General features: G+C 49.4%; 3 protein-coding genes across 3 annotated transcripts in view; 2 read left to right on the top strand and 1 right to left on the bottom strand.

Moving 5' to 3' along the window:
- The window catches only part of XPO5 (exportin 5), a 29645-nt gene extending 19126 nt beyond the window's left edge, over positions 1-10519 (top strand). The window contains exons 22-33 of the mRNA XM_054280626.1: positions 2096-2196; positions 3268-3364; positions 3902-4038; positions 4604-4701; positions 5142-5188; positions 5365-5459; positions 6301-6363; positions 6849-6931; positions 7561-7668; positions 7851-7988; positions 8152-8316; positions 8838-10519. Of these exons, the coding sequence (XP_054136601.1) occupies positions 2096-2196; positions 3268-3364; positions 3902-4038; positions 4604-4701; positions 5142-5188; positions 5365-5459; positions 6301-6363; positions 6849-6931; positions 7561-7668; positions 7851-7988; positions 8152-8316; positions 8838-8978 (1273 nt within the window). The 3' untranslated portion in view covers positions 8979-10519. The remainder of the gene's footprint in view (positions 1-2095; positions 2197-3267; positions 3365-3901; positions 4039-4603; positions 4702-5141; positions 5189-5364; positions 5460-6300; positions 6364-6848; positions 6932-7560; positions 7669-7850; positions 7989-8151; positions 8317-8837) is intronic.
- Positions 10520-11791: 1272 nt separating this feature from the next.
- Positions 11792-15164, bottom strand: POLR1C (RNA polymerase I and III subunit C). The gene is made up of 9 exons (XM_054280054.1): positions 15072-15164; positions 14918-14989; positions 14601-14708; positions 13936-14068; positions 13714-13833; positions 13358-13510; positions 13044-13193; positions 12413-12529; positions 11792-12090 (listed from the first exon to the last, which is right to left on the bottom strand). The coding sequence occupies exons 1-9, from the start codon at positions 15138-15140 to the stop codon at positions 11972-11974; spliced, it is 1041 nt and encodes a 346-aa protein (XP_054136029.1). The 5' UTR covers positions 15141-15164; the 3' UTR covers positions 11792-11971.
- A 68-nt stretch (positions 15165-15232) lies between these two features.
- Positions 15233-20407, top strand: YIPF3 (Yip1 domain family member 3). The gene is made up of 9 exons (XM_054280364.1): positions 15233-15326; positions 15402-15608; positions 15685-15791; positions 16376-16421; positions 16717-16809; positions 17145-17276; positions 17789-17902; positions 18369-18492; positions 19902-20407. Exons 1-9 carry the CDS (start codon positions 15246-15248, stop codon positions 20021-20023), a joined length of 1026 nt encoding a protein of 341 aa, XP_054136339.1. The 5' UTR covers positions 15233-15245; the 3' UTR covers positions 20024-20407.
- Positions 20408-23207: the final 2800 nt, after the last annotated feature.

The following is a 23207-nucleotide window of genomic DNA, read 5'->3' as shown; positions in this document are numbered from 1 at the left end:
TTTGGAACTCCTGATGATGAAATGCTGACATTGCCAAGGCATTAATGCTGGTGAAAGAATTCTTGGATAGACATGGATGCTGTAGGCATTTTCATTGTAGACAACTTTGGTAAGATTCTTCAATCATACACTGTCCTAAAGGACTCATCTTCTGGTTTACAAGCTGTTCTCTGTAGGCATCAGATACTCTTTCTAGCAGAGCTGTGACCATCACTGAAAATTCCCCAAGTCCTGCCATATCCTTTGCTTGTCTTTTCTAAAGCATAAATGTCTCTTGAAATTAGTTTGTTTTCCTGTGTGTGGGGTGCCCAGGAGTGCTGATAAGTCTCAGCTGGAACATGCCTAGGGGCTACATCATCATACATGAGGGCTATTGGGTGCCTTTTTAACTCCCATAGGGAGTGGGTAGTTGGCCATTTTCTCTCCATTCCCACTGGGAACTTGCTAAAGTATTAAGAGAGCTTGCCCTGTAAGTGGACATCTGTCTCCCAACTCACAGACTTAAGAAAACGCTTCAAGGACTCTGAAACAACTAAGGACCATGACCACAGCTTCAGGATATGACTGTCTGGCCTGTCCTGCTGGAGTTAGTGCCCCCGATTTCAGGGCTCACCTTTGCAATTGCAGTCTCTGCATTTGCCCCACTGGCCTTCTGCCCAGCATGAGGCAAAGCCAAGACTGACATGGAGTGGACAGAAGACATACAAGAGATTATTTTAGTGGCTAGGTTTCAGGATAGCCTCAAGCAGAAATGTACAGCTTTTTGAGTCAGTGGGGCAGCAGTAACCAGTGTGGAAGCTGGCTGTTCCCTGGCCCTTCTTGTCAAAGCAGAATCAGCTTGTGCCCCTTTGAGGCCTGTTGCATGGTGTTAGATCCAGCCCAGAATGAGAGTATGAGTCATTTCTATAGCTCTTTCTCATGAAGTTCACATACTTGCCTTCCTCATGTGCAGTGAGCAGAGAAGTATTTAACACTTGCAGAGAGAAAACAGGCTAGTTGTGGTTTTGGAGCTTTCTGCAAATGCAAGCAGACATCACTGCATCACAGTTGCCAGAATTATGAACGTAAACATTTAAAAAAAAACCCAAAAACCAATAATTACTACATGAGTGAAAGCTGAGACTCTGGAGAACATCCTGAGGTCTGTCCACCCTCCCTTCCCCCAGCCATTCCCATGTACCCCCTGCTTTGGGAAACGCTGCTGAGGGGGAGATACTGAGTTGCCCTTGATCACCTCTAGCAGCAGGTACAATGGCATTGCAGTTTTGGAGGAGGCTGCAGGATTTGTGCTGTGTGCAGCTGGCGACACCCAGAGTGGAGGTCTGAGGTCTCAAAGGAGAGAGGTAGGTGAGAGAGACACCCCTGCCGAGTCCAGCTCTGAGTGTCAGTACCCTGGCTGAGAGAGGGGACCCATTTTGGCCTGGATGGCAAGAAGCAGCCACCCATGGCTGAATTGGTGTCCCTTGCAGACAGCTGACAGTGGCCACTTCCTATGATTCGGAACTGTTCCCAGCTGGATGTGTTGTCCAGGGGGCAGGTGTGCCTGCCATGAGTAACATCTGATCAGACTGATGTTCTCACTAGAGTCTCTCCAATGCCACCTGCCATTCTGGGGGCTGAGACCCATCCCTGAGGGGCAGTGTGTGTATTTTGGAGCTGAAGCAGCCCCTCCCTCTGCAGGGGCCTTAGGTGCAGAAGACCTTTTGAGATGACAGAATCTATGTCTTGTCAGTTTCAAAAAATACATTCTCGGATCCCTTTGGCCAAGCTAATAAGTTGTTCCCAGCATCATCTGGAGAATTGCTGGGAGTTTTTGCTGCCAGTGCTTGCAAGGGGTGGGATGAACTGAAATAAGTGGTAGGGGCAGTCAGGAGATTCAGGACATGAGGTGGTGTCACTCCATGTCTCTGTTAGGTCAGCTTCCCCAGTATTTTTGCAGGTGGGGAAGGGGGATCCCATGCACATGTGCGTGGTCTCACCTTCCTCAGCATCTGCCTCAGAAGAGCTGTCCACAAGCTGAAGGAGAGGATTCCACTGTCAAGGGCAAAAAGGGGTTGATTTACATGAGTATAAACCAAGTGCTCTTCTGTTTCAGGACTCACAACAACCTCTACACACCAGAGATGGTGGCCAGGCTGGGGGATACATTTGCAAAGGCCTTGGACATGCTGGAAGTGGAGAAGAATGCCATTCTAGGTAAGAGGTTTCTCTTCAGGAGGAATGTGCGGGCAAATTCTTAGAGATATTTGAGTTAGTGATCTGTCCATAACAGTGGAAGTGAAATAGGGTGGAGGACCAGCTTCTTCATAGTATTTGCAGTTCAGCTGTGATTTGAACCAGCTGAAACTAAGATATAAATAAGTTACTGGTCTCAGACACATTGGTTTCTTCTGCAAGCATTGTAGGGTACACTACCAAACCGCTTATCCCATCTGTGGGGTGATGGTAGTCTCTGCAACATGGCATTTCAGGCTGCAGAGGCTGGAGGGTGCTGTAATTGTCTGCCTTTGAGCAGAATTAGTGCTGAGTTTTGCTGAGAAGGAGCCCTGAGTGCTGCTGCAGAGACCTGTCCTGGAGGGCAAGAGCCAAGTTGTGCAGTATGACCCTGGCATTTGTTCCTAGACAGCATATTAGAAAGAGGCCTTTGGAGCCTTCTTAAAACAGGTCTGAGCTTGTGAACACAGAAGCTTTTCCAACCAAGCAGAAGTGGGTGGCCTTGTGGATCGTGACTTTGGAAATTGGGGTTTAATGTCAGGTTGAAAAACAGTGAAATATTTTGGGGAAGTTGGTTTGTCTTTTTTCCTCCATTTCCTATCTATAAAATGAGAACACGGGTCTAAAAACTCTGTGAGCCCCTGCACATAAAGCAGCAGGGCCTTGATCTCCGCTCTAAACTTGTTAATATTATAGTTCAACAGTAGCTTGTATCCTGGCACAGAATACAAACCTGAAGAGATGAGCTATTAGAGGAGCTGCAACAGCTGTCAGCTTTGCTGCTGACTGGGTTCTGACAGCTCAAGTAAGTTCTACTTCAGAGAAATAAGGCAGCTACAACAACCTCAGTGGAAACACCTCTGCTCTGGGTGCCACCAACCTGAACCTGGCTGACCTCTGACTCTCTGCCCCAGGGTTGCTGCACCACTTTGTATTTGGTTCTTGCCAAGAGCTTCCCTTGCTGTTGTCAAGCTGGCTGGGGCCTGCCCATCATGCTCTGAAGGTGCACTGTGCTCTCTCATCAATGTAACTGAAGCATATTCCTTCCCACAGGTCTCCCTCAGCCTTTGTTGGATCTTTATGACTCTCCTGTTTACAAAACAGTCTTAGAAAGGATGCAGGGCTTCTTTTGTACCCTCTATGACAACTGGTAAGAGCACCACATCTCACCACAATGCAGCCCTGCACAGCCAGAGCAGCAGGTTATTATGGGGTCTTTGCTTCCTTTAGAATAGACTTTGATGTGAGCTGTATCCTGCAATACCCAAGTACAAGCTGCAGTGGTGGCATATATACAGTGGTTGTAACCTGCCACACAGACATGGAACAGTCTGGGAAAACTACCTCAAAGTGGGGATCTGCTTTTAGCTCTTCTGCAGTTAGGTAGTCAGATTGGAGCGCTTACCTGATATCCTGATTAGTTTGTCTCTTTTGCCACTTCTCATTATCTGTCAGGGTACATCAGCACTTGAAAGCAAAGCACCTTGTAGTACTTAAATGCTTAATTCATTGTCCCTCTGCAGGTATCCCAGAAAAAGAGATGCTGTGCTGAAATTCCTCTATAGTATTTGTTTAGGCATGTGACAACTGTGTAGTCTCAAGATGATAGTACTCGTAGCCTTTGCAGATCAGAGATGGGGTACTTGTTATCTGGCAGACATGTAACTAACTTGTGCTTTTGTTGAAGTTTTCACATCCTGGGAAATGCAGGCCCCTCCATGCAACAGGATTTCTACACTGTTGAGGGTCTTGCCACCCAACTCCTCAGCTCTGCTTTCAACAACCTCAACAACATTCCTGATTACAGACTGCGTCCCATGCTCCGTATCCTTCCATCACCGTCTCAGGCCAGCTTGGGAGGCTCTGAAGACACAAATTTAAACCCTGCATTGTTTTCAGTATGGCCAAGACAAAGAGGGGTGATTGAGGAGGCAAACACCTGGTGTAGGTGAGGTGTGATGCTAGGAGGGCACGAGCAGAACAAGCAGTGTGTGGGGTCAGAATAAATGCCAAGGATTTGTGTGGTTCTGGAGGCACTGTGAGAGGTGAGTAGTGCCTTCTGAAGGGCAAGGAGGCTTGGATAGTGAGGAGCTTGACATTAGGATGTGCTTCTCTGGGAGATCATGTGGGTTTCCCAACCTGCTTTCCAGGGTTGGACATTCAGTCTCACAGCTGGGATGTGGGTGCTAAGTACCCTTAGCTTTCTCAGCTGAACTGTCAGGGGAAAGAGCTGAATAGCTGATGTTCTTGCTGTATAGAGATGGCACTTGTTAGTTCAGGCCAGTGAGAAGGTGGGCTTCCAAGTGCCTGTCCCTTGGCCTCCCAGTGGAATGGGCTGCCTTGGGCACAGCTGGCTGTGTTGGATCTCTTCCTTAACTGGTCTGTGTAGGTGTGTTTGTGAAGCCCTTGGTACTTTCCTGCCCTGCAGAATACTACGAAACCCTTGTCTGCCCCGTGCTGGGACCACTCTTCACCTACCTGCACATGGTAAGAAATAGCTCGTTCAGTGCCTGTTCCTTGGCAGCCCTGACTCCTGTAGCAGCTGGCAGCAACGAGTGGGAATGTCTGTCTCTACAGAGCCAGCAGAGATGAGGGCAGAGCCTTGATGCTTAATGATTTTGATGATGTTTAGAGGGGCCTGTAAAGTGCATTGAACCCTGACTGTTGCACAGCACCCCTTGCTGTGAGTTCAAACCTGTGGACACGAACAACTCAACCTGCAGCCCTGATAGTTTTGGGGTTTGTTTATGTTTTTTTTTCCATGTCCTCTCATTTTCATGACAGCTCATTCACATTCCAGCACACTTGGTACCAGTTCTCCTGCTGTTCAAAATGGCATTTAAAGCTCTTGTACTTCTGCCAGTAGATATTGCTTGGGTCTCCTTGCATTGTGTCCAGATTTAATCTTTCCTTCTTGTCTTGAACAGAGGTTGTCCCAGAAATGGCAGGTGATCAACCAGCGAAACATGCTCTGGTAAGCTTCCACCCCTTGGTACAAAGAGGGAAATGGGGTCTTTTATGTGACCCTTTGTCCAGGAGCAGCCCTGCTAGCAAGGGCTGGAAGACACACTGGTGCCTCATTCCCTGTGTTTGGGGGGAGGGGTACTTAAAGACATTGGCTCCTGTCAAACTAAAACCTGTTCTCCTCAGTGAGGATGATGCTGCAGATGACAACCCTGAGTCTCAGGAGATGCTTGAGGAACAGCTGGTCAGGATGCTGACTCGAGAAGTCATGGATCTTGCCAGTAAGTGAAATCAGATTAGGTCTCCTGAGATATTTGGGAAGTTTTCCCTGGAGTGGACAACAGGAATTCCCAATGTGCAGTAAACTTTATTATAACCATCAGTAGTATGTAACATAACCATGAGAATGCAGCTGTGAGACAGCCCTGCCAAAATCTTTGCTAAAACCTAGTTTGAGATAATTGAAAACCTTCAGAAGAGATTTTCTTCCATTTTTTAGCTTTTAGGGCTCCATGGTTTGGGCACCATTCCTGTAGGAATCCAGTCCTGCAGGGAGTTGGGTTCTCCCATTCTGTGCTTTGGAATCCCGTATAGGACATGGATTTGTGGACAAGCCAAGTGTAGAGCAGTTTTGTTGCTGGCAGTTGCCATGTGTCTAACCAGACATAAGGGAGGAGTCTGTCCCCCAAAGCAGTCTTCCTTCTGTTCCCCTTCTCCAACAGAATGTTTGTGTCAGCGTGGCTTTGTACAGGAAGGCTGGGGAAATTGATTCCATGGAGATTACAGATCTCAATCTTCTGTCTCCTTTCTTGACTGGCCTTTTTGCTTTAAGTCAGTGTTCTTCTTGGGTTATGGGCTTCAGATGGTTTTGCACATTCCTGGTTCTCAGTAGTACAAAGCAAGCTCTGTGCAGCAGGTTCCACTGTGGGTGGGGTGTTAGAGCCTTCCAGGTAGTGCAGTATTGAGCTTTTATACTGGGCTTTCTGATTCTTCAGATTCCCTGTAAGAGCTGGGGGAGCTTGAAGCAGCTGTGAGCCCATCAGAGTCTGTAGGATAATCTCTGCATGTTTTGCAGTAGCATCTTCCCTTTTCTGCTCCTCTGACCTGCAACTGTTTTTGCAGCTGTTTGCTGTGTTTCTAAGAAAGGTGTTGAACAGAACACTACTGCTGCTGTAGATGGAGATGGTAAGTAAATGCCAACCTTTGCCTTTCCTGCCCTTGGTGTACACAAACACTGTTCCCTTCCTGTTTCTTGAGCAGGAGGCTGGGCTGATGCTGGAAGTTTGGTGTCAGGGGTATAGGCTTAGAAAGAAGCCTTCAGCTCTGTCCTGCCCAGCATGCCTGGGAGCCATCGAAAAACCCAGTCTAGCCTGGAAATGAATGTGCTGCAGGGTTCACAGGTGCCATATTGGAACAGCTGGTTCTTAAGGTGCTGAGGAGCAGAGGGGGATGTGAACACTTTCCCAAGAGCTGAAGGTAGCCAGCTGCATGCCCCTCCTGCCCCACCAAAGGTGGGTGCTTTTTGCTTGAAAAGAGATGTTCTGGGTAAGCTGTGCCAGGACACTGATTCTGTGTGCTGTCTCCTGGCTCCCAGCTTAGTTCTTGCAGCCTCCCTGTGCCCTCCTCAGTCCTTGGGAGGCCACGTTCACAGTGCAGCCTTTGCTCTGCAGATGATGAGGCGATGGCCACGGAGGTGACTCCCCCTGCCAACGCAGAGCTCACCGAGCTTGGCAAGTGTCTGATGAAGCAAGAGGTAAGAGGGTGTGCTCTGACTGCCACCATCCTTTCTCTGTACTCTTTGTCACGCTTGTCTGCTCTGCAGCCAGACACTGCTGCAGAGATCTGGGCTGCTGGAGAGTTCCTCACGTGGGAATCACCTCTTAGGAACATATATGGCTTCTAAGGGCCTTGCAGAAGCCACAAAGCAAATGGGGTTGAGATCCAGTTATAACACACAGCTACAGAGCTCCAGCCCTTCTGGGGAAGAGGCCATGGATATTCAGCCCTCAGGGTCCTCCCTGGCTCTGCCTTCATCCTAGGGCCCAGTTTTCATTCAGCTTTTTTTTATCTGTACTCTCTGCTGTGGATGCCTCAGAAGCTCTTGTAGAAGCTTTTGTAGGGACTTGAGAGTAGCAGCTGACCAGAGTCCATGAGTGCTCCAGGGTCTTTCCCAGGGAGATGAAGGGAGCAGGTTAACACTGGTCCCTCATGGTTCTGATGGTGCACACTGGGTGAACACCTTTTGCTAGAGCAACAGTAACATGCAGGATTCTCAGAAGCTCCTGCAGATTCTCTGGATTGCTTCTTGGCTCCTATCAGGTTTGAATGCTGGAAGTAGAAAATAGTTCCTCTGACTGGTTTTCCTCTCTGACTCCTTTTCAGGATGTTTGCACTGCAGTGTTGATCACTGCCTACACATCCCTGTCCTGGAAGGACACCTTGTCCTGCCAAAGAACCACAACACAGCTTTGCTGGCCACTGCTCAAACAGGTACCTCTGGGAGGAAGAAGGGATTAGTTCTGGCAGGGTTGGAAGAGGAAGCTCTTAATGTTGTGAGAAGTGTGGCTGTTTCACCCTGGGCACCTTCTCCCCCAGGAAAAGCAAGCTGTTGCAGAAAGGTGGTTGTGCACCACCAGTATCTTGTTTCAGTGCTGACAGTGCTTCTTCCCCAGGTGCTTCCAGGAAACCTCCTTCCCGATGCAGTGTCCTGGTTTTTCACAAGTGTGCTCAAGGGCTTGCAGGTACATGGGCAGCACGATGGCTGCATGGCAGCTCTTGTCCACCTGGCTTTCCAGATCTACGAGGCCTTGGTGAGAAATTCTGTTCTTCATCCAAATCTGAGATTGAGGAATGTGAGGGGAATGGTGAAAAGTGATCCCATGCCTAGTGGGTAGGGGCAGAGGAGTTAATGGCCCCAGTGAGGGCCAGGCTGTTACTGTGGCAGAGCTGTGTTAATGGTACTTCTCCATGCAGCGCCCTCGCTATGGGGAGCTGAAGGCAGTGATGGAGCAGATCCCAGACATCCAGCTGGACTCTTTGGAGCAGTTTGATTCAAAGCTTCTCAACCCAACACTGCAAAAAGTGGCAGACAAGCGCCGGAAGGATCACTTCAAGCGCCTCATCTCAGGTTGCATTGGGGTAAGTGATAGCCTGGAGGAATATTTCACAGCTGTATGCTGCAGAAGTGATGGGGTAGCCAGCCTGCCTCCTCTCACCAACCACCCTCCTTCCCAGCCAGGAGGCTGTTGCAGCATGTTCTTAGTGCCTCTCTTCATCCTGGAGGTCCTGAGCAGCCCCTCCAGCAATGGCCTCTCACTGAGAGGCAGCAGATGGGTACCTTGCACAAGGGTGCCCGGGGAAATGGTGTTAAAATATTTGGTTGAAGCTGCTGGGTGGGCATTGGACTTCTGTGAGGATGGTGGTGGTGGAGCCTTTGACATTGAATAGAAGCTGGGGAGCTGGTATTTTAAAGGTTAGCTCGGTGCCCTGGCACTTGGGAGAGGCCAGGCCTGAAATTCCTCAAAATGCAAGCACAGAGTCCAGGCCTAGGAATTGCTCAGAACCTGGGGTGTGCCTCTGATGTGCAAGAAAACTGCCCCTGAGCTGCATGGGGGTATGAAGACAGAAATGATTGATGCCTGCCTGTCTGTCCTCTGCAGAAGCCCATTGGGGAGCAGTTCCGCAAGGAGGTTCATATCCGGAACCTTCCATCTCTCTTCAAAAAGGTGAAGCCATCACTGGAGACAGATGTGCTAGAAAACGAGGATGGAGAGGGCTTCAATGTACTCTTTGAGCCCTGAGCCTGGGATGCTGCAGCCATCTCCTCCCCTACCTTATAATTTGTCTCTCCTCATAGTAAGCACATTAGATTCTCCTTGTCACTGCCTCCACAAGCATTGTCTGAATAAAGCCCCTTACGGTCCCGTCCCCTTCTCTTCCATACACCGGGATGGGGCCTGCGGTGGCATTTGAACCAGTCAATATTAAGCTCTTCCCGTGACTCCTTCCCCTCCATTGGATGAGCATCTTTAGACCTCTGCTTCTCTGCAAGGTGGGAGCTGAGTGCATAGACCTCTTTAGGGTGAAGCCTGTCATCTTGTAGCCTCGGGTCACTCTTGCTCCACCTCTTCAGCCCTTGGGGTTTAGGATTAATGCAAAAGGCAGAGTAGTGTGCCATGTGAAAAGGGGCTACCCTAATCTAATCTTCCTCTGGGTGCTAGTAGCCAGGCTTTGTAGGGAACACATCGGACACTCCTGTCATGCTTGTCAGCACTTGTCCCTAGCGGACTGCAATTCTGCTGAATCCGTTTCCCTGCAGGATGCTGAGCCTTGGGCTGAGGGCTGCGTGCCAGGAAGCCTAGCAGTGCTCTAGGATCTCCTGTGAGATCAGCCTTTCTAAGGTGCAACTGCTCTCTAGAAAGAGGCAGACACTGTCATAAATATACATATGTATGTATAGATATGATCATACAGCTTGTTCTACCCAGAGCCAAATGGAAGGCTTTTACTTTGTGCCAGCCTTTCTTGGACATCTCTCAGGGGGAGCAGGACATATTTTTTCTTAATTTTTTTTTCATTTTTCCATGCCCTGTAGTCTAGAACTTGGCCAGCACAGGGTAGATAAAATCTGGACCAATACCTGAAGTACCTGCAATCCAAAAGGGATCTCCTTGCCCTGTTGCAGTGGAGGTGACAGTAGCCCCTGTTTTTACCCAGTCTGGTACTTCCCAGAGAATTGCATGGTGGGGCAGGAAGGGTGGGCTTTATACTGCAGTTTACAGGGGGGAGCCAGGTCAGAAACTGGGTTTTAGATGTGGTGGGACTCTAATGAAGCCACTCCAGTCTGCAAAGCTGGTTCTTCTTACATGACAAATACTACACCATCTATCCTAGAGTTAGCCCAGGAGCTAGGAGGGTCTGTCCAGAGCTAGCTGGCAGTTTTGCCATCCAGGAGACAGAACAACTAATGAACTGTGGTAGGTGGAGAAGTGATGTCTCCACATGGACAGACTGGACAAAAAGGCTGGTGTTGGGAGGTGTGGGAGTGCAGATAGGAAGAGCAGGCCTTGGGCATCCACTCACCCTCCTGCCCCTGCTGTTCCACCAGCACCCTCCACTTTCTTCCTAGCCTCAAACTTTTTTAACCTCTGAGCTAACATGGCTCCTGGCTCTAGCAAAGGCTGGGTGTATTTATTGTGTTGTGATATTTTTAACATTCTGTGACTTCATGCTAGACACAAGGGGTTTTTGTAAAATGAATTTTAAACCTTTTTTGTAGGAATGTTTAAATCCAAAGCTGTCTCTGAACTGGTTGTGTTACACCTGAATGTCAGTAAAGCTATTCCAGTTTCATACACATGGTGTCATGTTTCATTTTTATTCTTTCATCTGTTTCAGTAAGATCCGAGGCCTCTGGTCTGACCAGACTGCCTGCCTGGAGATTTCCCAGCATTCCTTATTCCAGTTACCAAAAAGGGGGCACCTTTGCTGGTGGTTAGTACACTGTCAGGGAGGGGGTGAACCATTCCAGACTATATAGTTTAATTAGGTGAGGGGGAAATTGCATTTTTAAAGTATTTATTTGTCACTGCTAGTTTATTTTAATTCTAGGTCCCAGCATACAGCTTCAGAGGTATGTGCTGTCAAAGCAAAACCCTTAGGCTTTTCAAGGGTCTGTCCCATAAGCATGTGAAACAATAGCACAGAGAAGTAGATAGATAGATAGATAGATAGATAGATAGATAGATAGATAGATAGATAGATAGATAGACAAACGTGTGATAGGCACATGCCTGGGTCTGCAGCATGGCATGGGACAGGTTGGGGTTGGAGCCAGGATGCCAAGTGTACCTCCTCCCTACAGCATGTTCACCCTAAAAGGATCTTTACACTCTAAGTAATTCTATGCCAAAGAAACAGAACTTTCATTCTGCTTACTTGCTGAGGTCTAGCACTATAGTGTGCTTTGACTTCAGCAACTGGGACACACCAATACTCCAAGACATTTTCAACTCTTCATACTCAATCATGTTGCTCAATGCCCCATCTAACCTGGCCTTAAACACTTCCAGGGATGGGGCACTCACAGCTCTGGGCAACCTGTGACAACTTACCTCTATCCTCATTGTAAAAAATATCATGTTCAGTATAAGCCTACCTTTTCAAGTTCAAAACTGTTGGCCCTTGGCCTGTCGGTACAGACCCTGGCTAAGTCTTTCCCCATGGCCCCTTGATACACTGAAAGGCCAGAATAGGGTCTCCCTGGAGCTTTCTTGTTCTCCAGGCTGAACAATCCCAGCTCTCTCAGTTTCTTCATAGGAGAGGTGTTCCAGTCCTCTGACAGTACAGCCTTTACCACATTAACTATCCCTGAGCTGGTCTGAAACACCCACAGAACTGCCATGCTCTGACAGCAACTCGTTAAACCTCACTGACCTGCTGTGAAGTGCTTTACTACGCTGCCCATCAGTCTTCCTCACTGCATACCGTCTAAAATAAATGCTGTTACTCATCTTTAGACATACTGCCACTTTCTTCTCCATGTGTTATGGTTTCATGGTTTCACAATTGTGAATGGCACAGGAGACAGCTTTAAAAAAAAAAAAAAGCCTTTATTTTAGTGCATCTTCTCACTGCATTTCATTACCAACAGAAAAATCCAAAGAGATAGTCCTTGGACTCCTAGCAAGCCCTTAACAAGCCTCCTGCCTATGGAAGAAGAATTCCCCCTGGGGGCAGGTGCAGGAAGCCCAGAACAGCAGTTCAGGTTTCTGCTTTCCCAGCTACAGCCTGGTCACTCCATAGCCACAGAGTCCAGCTCATTGAGGAAACGCTGACACTTTCCCATCAGGATCTTGATGGCTTCACTCACCAGCACATCTGGAGGCAAGATACCCGTCGACTCCACGGAAACTGCACAGAGACACAGACACAAGTCAGCAGAGCTACAAGGCAGCCTCAGCCTCCATGCACCTGGCTCCATGCTGCTGTCCCTCACCTTCCCTTACACCTCACAGCAACAAGCCAGATCTTCACAGCCAGAAGCAGCTACCTTTGCCAGCAGGAAGCACCAACAGATTCAATTTCCAGATTCCCAAAGCAAGCAGTTACCCATCGCATTCTGAATGTTTGGATGCTGAGGGTGGGAGGAGGCACAGAGCCAGCCACACATGCTGGCCAGTCACTGCTGTTCTCACAAGCCATGTCAGCACTCTGTGGAAAACGGGGCACTTACAGATGTAATGGTTCCGTACTCTTGCCAGGCGCACAAGGTTTTTCAGACCCTCGTGTCGGAAAACTTCTCTGCTGAACGTGTCCAGCCGTGCATTGGCTACTCTCGCCACCTTTTTTCCTAAAGGGAAGATGAAACGAAATGGGAAAATTGCAGCAGGTGGGTGCCTTATGGACACAGCACATGCTCACCTCAAACAGGCACTCCCCCCTCACCAAAGGCTGGGAGACACCAATATCAAGAATTAGCATATACCCAACATGAAACTCCAACCTGGCAGAAAACCCAAATGCTAAGCCTACATGCACCCCTGGAAGGACACAAGAAGTCTCCACATTCAGCTGCTTTTCCAGCTCACTACCCGGTGTCACAACAGCACTGGAAGCTGCAGTCAGCAGCTGCAGAGCTCTGTGGACAGGTATCCAATTTATTTCAGGGACCTCCCTGTTCATCACCCAACGCATCTGCACGTGGCAGCCACTCATCCATAAAACCAGGCTCAGAAGAGCATGAACCATTCATCAGCAAGGCAACATCACAATGTGGTTTTGTCTCTGCAAAGTTTGGCTCTAAGCTCTAACAGTCTCTACTAAAGCTTGCAAGGAACAAGGCACTTAGCACAGGAAAAAAGTACCATTGATATTCTGGACCTCAATGACCCCAGGGGAAAAGCACTTCTGCAAGGTCTCAGCTGCCTCATCCTCAATAGGCTGCAGGAGAGTAATGTCAGGAAGCAGTCGATAGCTGGCTGTGGCCACAGGAGAAAACTTGGCATGATCCTTACCTGTAAGAAGAGTTAAGAGTCAAGGATGAGAACAGGCCTCAGGGAACAAGGATGCTGGGGCCTCAAGTCCCAGGGGAAAAGTCAGTTCTCCACCCTTCCCCACCACACCACAGTGCCCAAGCACTCCCATTCCTTGTCCCGCTGCCCCAGGAGCCAGTGCTCACCTATTCCCTTGACACAGTGCATAAGCACATCTATTTCCTGGCCAGGTCGCAACAGTGCAATGAGGATGTCATCGTGAACAGGTCGGAAGTCAGCATCTGGAAAAAGGTCTGTCTGATTTCCCAAGGGCACCCATGTCATGTGTTTACTGTACACTGCAAAAAGAAGCCAAAAGCATCAGCCAGCTGCTGCTTCAAAGCAGGTCACTCACTTGTACAGGACTGGAGATAGCAAAAAGTAAGTTTAGCAGAATGGAATCAACTCTCCTTGTGAGCACACAGGGCTGAGAAAACAGCCCAAGTCCTGTCTTCCAAGACCAAAAAGAAAAAACAGCACCTATTTTTAGGAGCAATCTCACCTTTATGATTGAAATAGAGTTCATCGGGATCAGATGATTCCTTGGCAGCCTGAGGGTTTCGTTTGCATTTGATTTTCAGCTGAAACTGCAGAGTATCAATTTCAGTGCCTTCCTGATCTCCTGGGAAGAAACATATGAAATCACACTTCTGCTCAGTTTACGACCCTGATTTCCTGCTTTGAGAGAAACCTTCAATATTTCTATTCTATTCAAGATTCTCACCTTGGTTTCTGTACTCAAAGAGCCGAGGGTCAGCTCGGATAGGGATGAGGCCCAACCGATGAGCCAGAATTTCATCCTGCACAATGGATGTGTTGTTGTACACAAAGACCTTCTCTACAGCCATCGTTGGCACCTCAGGGAGACAAGAGATCAAGTCAGCCTAAGACAATAGCTGAACTACATGCCAAGAGATTATCCAGCTCAAGTCTCTCTCCTCTCCCACAAATAATTGCCATGCAGACTATTTTGAGTGGTATTTCTGCCAAATCAGGCTATGCAATATACCCTTACACCCCATCTACACACAAACTCCCATCCCCATTTTTTCACACAATCAATCACAAGTGGTGAAGGGCAGGAGAAAAGGCTTTGAGGCATCCTCAACCCTTCAGTACTTGGCAGCATTATGTGGCTTCTGTTGGGCTGGCAACACAGCTGTGTGAAAAAGGCTGACCCGCAGACACCACCAACGGCACTAGGGCCATTAGGCAGCATCGCCCATGCTGCTAAAGCCCTAATTCTCTTTGGGCTCCTGGCACACATGCGGGATGAACGTGTGCTTCATTCCAAAACCCGCAGCTGTCTGCAGGGGCTGGCAAGGCTGGACATTCCACGCTCCTTGTCAAGCAAGTCTTGGGCAGGCACCCCCAGGTGAGCATCGGTACCTCGGCGAGCAGGATGCGGCGGAAGGCGTTGGCGATGGCGGCATCGATGCCCACCATGTCGAACTCCAGGGTGTCCTCTTCCTCACGGATCACGTCCACGCGGAACGCCTGCGGGAGCCGCGCACCGCGGGTCAGCCGGCCCGACCGCGGGGCCCGGCCCCGCACACCCACAGGCAGCCCCGGCCTCAGGGCCCGGCCCCGCACACTCAGAGACAGTCCCAGCCCGGGCCCGGCCCCGCACAGCCACAGACAGCCCCGGCCAGGGCCCGACCCCGCACACCCACAGACAGCCCCGGCTGCCGGCGCCGTTCACCCACCTCCTCGAAGCGCCGCTGGTCCCAGGCGTCATCGTAGCCGGGGTAGTTGCCGGGGAAGTCGGTGGTGTGGACCTGCGAGAACAGGGCACAGGCGGGGCCGTGAGGGGCTGCGGACGCCAGCCGCCCCCCGTCCCGCCCCGCCGGGCTCGCTCACGTTGCGGACGCCGAACTCGCCCAGCACCACGCGGTCCCGCATCTCGTCCGTGGCCCGCCGGGCCGCCATGAGGGCGATGGGCGGCGCTCCCGGGCCCGGCCCGCGGCTCCGCGGCCGCCGTCACATCCGGCTCCCGCCCATCCGGGCCAGCGCGGCGGGGCCGGGACGGGCACCATGGCCGCGCCGGGGGCGGCGGGCGGCGGCAGGAGCGGTGCCCCCGCCGCGGAATGGGGCGGCTTCGAGGACAACATGCAGGTGGGGCCGGGCCGGGGCGGCGGCGGGGCCGGGCCGGGCCGAGCGGGTGCTGACACCGTGTGTGCCCCGGCGCAGGGTGGCGGCTCTGCCGTCATCGACATGGAGAACATGGACGACACGTCGGGCTCCAGCTTCGAAGACATGGGGGAGATGCACCAGCGCATGAAGGAGGAGGAGGAGGAGGAGGCGGAGGGCGAGGCGGGCGCCGGCGAGGAGGAGGACGGGGAGTTCCTGGGCATGAAGGGGCTGCGGGGGCAGCTGGGCCGGCAGGTCGCTGACCAGGTGAGCGCTGTCCCCCGGCCGGCCCCGGGGCCCCTGCCTGCCCGGCCCGCCGCTGCCCGCTCCCTTCTCTCCGCAGATGTGGCAGGTGGGGAAGAGACAAGCCTCCCGGGCCTTCAGCCTCTACGCCAACATCGACATCCTCCGGCCCTACTTCGATGTGGAGCCCGTCCAAGTGCGAGCCAGGTGGGCAGCCCTGGTGCGGGCAGGCGGCGGCTCCGTGCCTGCAGGAGTGGCTGCCAGCTCCGAGCCAGCGAGCGGCAGCGGACTGGCAGCCCTGCAGGAAGACTCACATATGGATAAACACATTGTGCGTTGTCCTGCTCACCTCAGTGAGGTCCTGTGTCTGGGCTGGCAGCCCTGTCACCTGGCATTGCTGCTCAGGGCAAGAGAAGGGGCTCTTTTTGTACTTGGCTGCCTTATATGGCTTCTGTTGGGTTTGCAACACAGTTGAGTCCAACAAGGCAAAGGTTTTCGAGCTTTTAGGAGGAAAGCTACCTTTTCTTCCTGCTGTTCTGTCAATGATCTCTCATCCCTAAACATTTTCATTGAATCTGCCCCTCCTCAGCAAAGTTAACCCACTGACAGGTTTTCTTTCTTTAGTGAGCTTGACTCACCCTTTATAAATAATCCTCTGTTCCTCAAGGCCTGTCAACACAATAGCAAGCACTGGTAATGGGTATATGGCATCTTTTACTTATGAAGCATTTTGTTAACTATCCTGTTGTCCTTCCTGCTCCTGTTGTGTTCCCTGTTTTCCTGTGAGGCAGACTGCTGGAGTCCATGATTCCTGTGAAGATGATTAATTTCCCACAGGTGAGTTCCCTTTTGCTGAATCAGACTCCATGGCCAAGTGACTGTCCCACAGGCACCTTGTAAAACTTGACATAATCCATGTTATTAAGGACTGAGTTTGTTAGGTGTTCTTCTCCCTGAAAATGTTGGTAGCTCCTTTCCATGGTTGTTCCAAACCTCAGTGTGCTGTCACCTGACCTCAGGTGATAACCTGGGTGATAAACTCCATCCAGTGCACTTCTCACATCGCCTGTGGTGGGGACCCTGATATTCAGGGGCTCTAACCAAACTTTCCCTCACCTGTCTCCTCCTGCAGAAGATTGCAGGCGAGCTGTACGGACCCCTCATGCTGGTTTTCACACTGGTGGCCATTCTTTTGCATGGAATGAAGACCTCGGACACCATCATTGTACGTCAAGTTTCAGTGATAAGTGCTGGTTTGACTGGGCTCTGGGTTGCTGTAGTGGCGCTAGAAAAGGAGAGGAAACCTCTTCTATAACTGAATAAGCATCTTGTGAAAAGCAAATTGATTTGAGGATGTTGGTTTGGAGGTGGGAGGAAAGATATACCAGAAACTCTTAACACTCTGCTCCTGGGAGAGCTTGGGGTCTAGGTCCTGTGGCCCCCTGAATGCTGCTGGCCACCTATTTGATAATTCCTACAAAGTGTCTGGGACTCTCAGGGTTTAATTTGGGTGCTGGCAGGTCACTCCTTTGAGTTCTCATCTTGATACTGTCTCCACAGAGGGAAGGCACGCTGATGGGCACAGCCATTGGCACCTGCTTCGGTTACTGGCTGGGCGTCTCATCCTTCATGTATTTCCTGGCATATCTGTGCAATGCCCAAATCACCATGGTGCAGATGCTGTCACTGCTGGTATGTACTCATGGAGCTGCCCTGGGGTGCACATTGGCTGTTTGGTGTTCAAGAACAAGCTTTTCACAAAGATCAGGAAAAGTCTATGTAAAGTTGCTGGTAACTGCAGGTAACTGCACTGTAATAACCCAGGATTCCAGGATGTTCTTCTGACCTGCCCCATCCCTGGCACAGCAGTAGTACAGAGGCAATTCCTTCATGCAGGTCTCCTGCTTTGCACTTCCTAATTTGAGAACCTGGTGGTAAAAAGCCAGAAGACTCCAGTTTCTCTGGGATTGGAGGATCTTTCTTCTGTTTCCCACGTTGTTGCAATTTCTGACATGCCTGAATCCTTCAGACCGATTATCTATGTGTGAGCTGCTGCTGTTGTTCTGGTGACTGTTGGGCAGTGAATGAGTGGTTTGTGAGGCTTTGCTGTGGTGAAGTGTTGCAGGAATAGGCTGTTCTGCTCTTCATCAATGGCCCTTTGTGTGGGACTGGTGCTTGGAACATGGACGTTTTTGTTTTCTCAGGGCTACGGTCTTTTTGGACACTGCATCACTCTCTTTGTCACCTATAACATCCACTTCCACTCCCTCTTCTACATCTTCTGGTTGGTCGTTGGTGGACTCTCTACACTACGAATGGTAAGGGACAGGCAGCTGGGCTCCTCCTCTTCCTGGGACAGAAAAAGGGAGGCAAGTGGAGTTTGCTTTCTGTTCCTTGGCCTGGTGGTTCATTTCACAGCCAGGCAAACTGCTGTGGAGAAAACTATGCTCCTGCATAATTTTGCTACTGGTGTGTGGAGGTGCTGCTTGGATTAACATCCTCACCCATTCTAAGAGCTGCAGGAGGTTCATTTACTCCCTTACATCCCTTGCTGCTGTGGAGTGCCATGCCTGAGCCTCCTGAACTCTTGGCAAGACTGGGCACGTTTCACCTACACAAAACAGTGCCAAATTACTCCAAAATTGTTGGTGAAAACTGCGAAAAAGACTTAGTGCAGTGTTCCTGCAGATGCTCACTGCCTGACTGTTCTTCCATGTGTTCCTGGCTGCAGTGCCAGAGGCTCAGGTACAGGTGCCCTGTCTCTGATCACCTGCTCTCTCCTAGGTTGCCGTGTTGGTGTCACGCACCGTGGGACATACCCAGCGGCTCATCCTGTGTGGGACTCTTGCTGCTCTGCATATGCTTTTCCTCCTCTATCTGCACTTTGCTTATCACAAGGTGGTAGAAGGTAAGCAAGGGAGATACAAAGACATCCTGTTAGATCTGGGGGAAGAGAAGTTGTTTTTTCTCTCTCTGAGAGAAAGGATGGACCGTTTAAATCTGTCCTTCGGGCATCTGTGCCAATTTCCAGCTCTAAAATCACTACTAGTAGCTTTTTAGAAGAAGCTGTTCAAATAGGGCAGCAGGTAAACATTGGGGTAGTTACTGTGCACTGAGTTTTAGCACTTAAGACCCAGTTTGTGAGGCAGGACCCTAATTATTCCCCCCCAAGTGAAGTGTAACAACACTGACTGTTCTTGCATGCAGATGTCCAGCCCCTTCCTGAATATTGTTGAAGTCAGGTTGCTTTTCTCTGATCAGGAAATGTGTCATAAATGCTTTTCCTTCTTTGTTTAACATCTTTTTGTATCTTGTGTTGTATAGCACAGATAGTAGAAGCTGCATCTTCCCCATCTGGTACTGTTAACCAGGCCATGCATGTTCACATCCTCCTTCTATCTCTTCTTCTTTTCTCCTAACAAAGTCTCAACCTCCTTAAAAAAAAAAAAAAAAAAGCAAAATTCTTCTCCCACCCTATCTCTAGAGAGTTTCCAGATCCCTAAATATCCCTAAATATGCAATTCTGCAAGTCTCTTCTGTGAGTTTAGGCAGCCAGACCCATTTGTGATATTTCTGATAAATCTTCATAATTAGCTTAATAGCATTACAAGTCCTTTTGGGTATAAATCTTGTCTTTCCTGAATCTGTTCTTATGGCAAAGGTTCTGATCTGCAGCTTTTTGACAGATTAAATAGAAAAAAATATACTCCAAGCAATTTTCCTCAAAGCACTCCAAAACTGATTATCAGTCTTAAGAGGGTAATTGACAGAGACTTGAGGACAATTGCATTGGTGTGTGTATTTCCTGCCAAGCGTGGTTGTGCATTGCAGTGACAGAAATTCCACATTGCTGCACAGCTGCAGCTCCTGATGTGAGTCTGCAAGTGTATCTCAGGATGAAAGCAAGTCTTGGTCTAAGAGCGAGATCTGTGCTGGGATGGAATAGAAACGGGATTTTATCAATTTCCCTCAGCAGGGCAACATCTCTGGCACTACCTGCATTCAGGTCAAATGGCAGGGGATGGATCTGACACCCTCAAAGCAAAAGGGTCTGTGTTCCTTTTGGGAACATGCAGTTTTTCTGCCCCGAGCACAAGCTCTGATGTGTATGTACCCTGTGGTCTCTGGATGGAAGTGTTTACTCTTTTTTAGTCTTTGGGGCTAGATGTCTCCTCCCATTGCCTGCAAGTGCTTTGTCTGTTCTGGGCCTTGCCACCCTCAACCACTGCCTGGACAGAGAGAAAAGCAAGAAGGAATGTGCCATCTGCTATCATCTGAACTAACTCTTGCCTCCCCCACCTTTTTTCTGTTCTCCAGGTATCCTGGACACATTGGAAGGACCCAACGTGCCGCCCTTTCAGAGAGTTGCCCGAGACATTCCAGTTGTTTCCAATGCTGTACTGAACACAACAGCCAAAGCCATTGCATTGACCCTCTAGTTTTACAGACTTGGACTTGCTTCCTTCACTACTTTTGGGGCTGCATAGGGTCACAGTAACCTGCTGCCTGTTAGGAGCAGGACAGAACAGCAAGAAGACAACTTGGTTTTGTTTTCCTGGACCTGTCCTCTGCGTTACGGTTTTGGGCAGCTGAGTGGACTCAGCAGAGGTGAGTCACACTTCAGTGACTCTGGAGAGCTGTACTCTTCCCCCATCCAGGTGTGGGCTATCTTGAGTAGAGTGGTTCTGTTGCCTGCATGTTTAGCTGGGATTTCCCAGCACAGTTTGTTCCTTAGCCCTCTTTCCGCTTGCTGATGTAACTCCAGGAGTATCTGCCCTGTTCCTGTCCTGAAGAGGGAAGAATTAAATTGATGTTGGTGCTGAGTGATGTCTTATGCTTGAGCCTGCTTGTCTAATTGGGAGCGTGGTGTTTGGGTCTCTGTGCCTTCATCTGTCCTGTCCTGGACTCAAAGCAGGATTCTTTGCAGTTTTCTGCTGTCCTTCTTCAAATGTTCTGTGATACATGTCCTGTTTTGGGCACCTTTTTCAAAGGCATAGTAGTTCAAAAGGCACAGGAACTTTACTTTCTCTGGTGATTTTCAGGAACAGCACAGTGTTTAACCACATGCTCTTTCTTGTCATGTTCCCTACTGCTCCCTCTCTCTTCACTTGGTCCAAGCTGCTATCTCACCTCAGCATTCCTTCTGCTCTGGATGTCAGGAATGTATCTGTCCCCATGCCTTTGTTCCTGCCACCCTTCTGCCATGTTGCTCTGTGGGGCATGCAGGGCAGCACGTTTGTGCATGGTTTTCAGAGGATATTTCTGTGAGGAGGCCAGTTCAGCCCACCCTTGTGCTGCTGGCCCTCATGTCTCCCAGCCATGGGACTGTCACCTCTGGGCAGGAGTGGCATTCTGTTCCCCAGACACCCATTCTGCTGTGCACTGCCTGGCTTTTCAAGCTGAGTCTAAGCCTTTGTTTGAAAGGACCCTTGGGGCCTTGAGAGTCTCTGGCAAGCTTTTCTCTGGTGTTTCCATTTAACAAAGGAGAAGTAGCAGAGTGTGTAATGGGAATAGAGTGGCCATATTAATCACCAGTGTATTGATGCAGGAAATCTCCAGTAAGGATGGGTAAGCAGAGCAGCCCAGTCTAGGCTTACCTGCACTGCAGTAACTCACAACTGAGTAGTTCAGCCTTCCCTCACTGCTCAAACTTCTACTGGTCTGCTTTCATCTTTTCTCTCCCTGTGGTTCTGGATGTCTGGGGGAGAGGAGCCACCCCTCAGAGAAGGTCATCTTTAAACTCAGGCAGAAAAAACCCAGGATATGGCCCTTTCCTGGTGTCCCCACAAGTGCACAAGGCAGTATGTCAGAACTGCACTGTTTGGTCCCTTGTTTATATTAATGGGAGAGGATGCAGCTGTAGTGGCATTCAGACTAGTGCCAAGGTGCAGTGAAAGAGAGGAAGACAGTGCCAGCTACTGTAATCAGGTTTTTCATCTGCTTCAGTTGAAAAAAATGTCACTGGACAGGACTTGATTATTTTCAGTCACAGACTTACTTTCCACTATTTGCTTATTCCCACATTCATAATTTGTTCCCCTTTCAAGAGCAAAAAATGTCTCAGCTCACAGTGACACGTGTAACAGACAGGTTCCCTCACTCTCTTCTCCCCTGCTGACCTCCTTCTTTGGGAAACATTTTTGCTGAAGAACAGCATTCAGAGCAAGCTACCTGGGGGAATTGTTACTTATTTTGGCTAGTAGTCTCCATGGGGTTTTTTGGACCAGTTGAACCACTTTAAGCTCCTAGAATTTCTATTAATTCAAAACTTAACAAAATGGAAATTATAGTTTGTAATTCTGCTTCTGGTATTTCCCTCTTTATATCTCCATGGGAGGTTTGTTTCTAATTCCAAATTCTTGCCCTGGCAGCCTAGAATGGATCCATTTCTGTCGGTGCAAACTCTGGAAGTACTGGCAGGGGGGAAGGAAAGGAGAAAGAGACAATTGTCACTGGAGTAAGTTCAGCTGAGGAGAAAAACCCCATTCTGCACCAAACTTGTACCATTGCTGATTTATGACACAATTGGAGAACAGCTGTGCTCCCTCCTGCACTGAGCCACTCAGCTGAACCAGAGGGGTGAAGCTGTGCCCTGTGTTTTCACTCAAAGCACAGGGAGCATTGAGTAAATTACAGTGAGTAAACTCCTCATGCTTCCCCTGAGCAGCTTGTGTGTTGTGTCAGCTGGGGACATGATCAGGGTGACAACCAGCCACCCTCTTTGAACCTGTGGGGCTTGCTCTGCTCCAGTTCTTCAGCCCTGATTAATTCGTTGTGCAGCAGCAGCTGGAAGCTGAACTGTTCTTTACTGCCAGAAATTCAGTGCTCGGCTGAGAGCTTCAGCATTGCCTTTCACTGACAGAGAAGGACATGTTTTTTCAGAGAAATGCATGCATGCTGCAGTTCCAGGGAGCATGCTGAGCAGGCAGGCCTAATGAAGTCCTTGTGGGAGGGCATCTCAGTGCTTACTCAAGTCCTCTAGTTAGCAGAACAAGCCTTACCACCCTATAGTGCAATACTACCTCTGTCTTTGTTTCCTGTCACAGCCCTTGCAGCAAATCTCAAATAATTTTTGCCCTTCTCCCTTGCAGCAAATCTGAAATAACCCACTCGTCATTTCCCCCTTTTGAGGTAAAGGTAGCTCTGTGTAAGCCCCTCTGTTAAATATGGAACAAACATATAAAGCTGTCAGATTAGAAAGAGAAAGCTGTATATTAAAGCTGAAAATTAATATTAAAGCGTCTATGACCTCCTCCTATGCAGTAGCTGAGTGTCCAACTCTTCTTACAGTCTATCCTTGTACTAATGGTCACCTTAGTTGTGATTTTGGATTTCAGGTAGGCTCTTTCTACTCCCATTTGTTTTCCTGTGTACTCTCACTGTAGCTGCTGTTCATCCACTGGTTTTTTCTGTTTGTGTTAACTCTCAATGGCATCACTCTTTCTGCCACCAGTAGGTAAACAATAAATGACCTTCCTCATACCTGCTGGCTAACTGCACGTGACAAGGAAGAAATACCTATTCTACACAAAATAGCATTGCCAAAGTCCCCTCTGCATAGCCCTGCATTAGGTTTGGTGAGCCAAAGCTTTGGACCATTAGCTCCTGTGCCACTTTTCAATG

Source organism: Melozone crissalis, unplaced genomic scaffold, assembly GCF_028551555.1.
Source record: "Melozone crissalis strain CALT ecotype California unplaced genomic scaffold, PUWL_Pcris_2 ptg000027l_1, whole genome shotgun sequence".
NCBI classification, from domain to species: Eukaryota; Metazoa; Chordata; class Aves; order Passeriformes; family Passerellidae; genus Melozone; species Melozone crissalis.
This window is presented reverse-complemented; position numbering and strand designations above follow the sequence as displayed.

What these genes read in the sequence shown, in the direction of transcription:
- YIPF3 (XM_054280364.1), top strand. Translation starts at nt 15,246, where the DNA reads ATGGCCGCGCCGGGGGCGGCGGGCGGCGGCAGGAGCGGTGCCCCCGCC. An exon ending in GCTTCGAGGACAACATGCAG is followed by an intron (nt 15,327 to 15,401) that starts GTGGGGCCGGGC and finishes GCCCCGGCGCAG; the next exon opens with GGTGGCGGCTCTGCCGTCAT. An exon ending in TGCAGATGCTGTCACTGCTG is followed by an intron (nt 17,277 to 17,788) that starts GTATGTACTCAT and finishes TTGTTTTCTCAG; the next exon opens with GGCTACGGTCTTTTTGGACA.
- POLR1C (XM_054280054.1), bottom strand. Translation starts at nt 15,140, where the DNA reads ATGGCGGCCCGGCGGGCCACGGACGAGATGCGGGACCGCGTGGTGCTG. An exon ending in ACCAGCGGCGCTTCGAGGAG is followed by an intron (nt 14,709 to 14,917) that starts GTGGGTGAACGG and finishes CGGCTCCCGCAG; the next exon opens with GCGTTCCGCGTGGACGTGAT. An exon ending in GCCGCATCCTGCTCGCCGAG is followed by an intron (nt 14,069 to 14,600) that starts GTACCGATGCTC and finishes TGTCTCCCTGAG; the next exon opens with GTGCCAACGATGGCTGTAGA.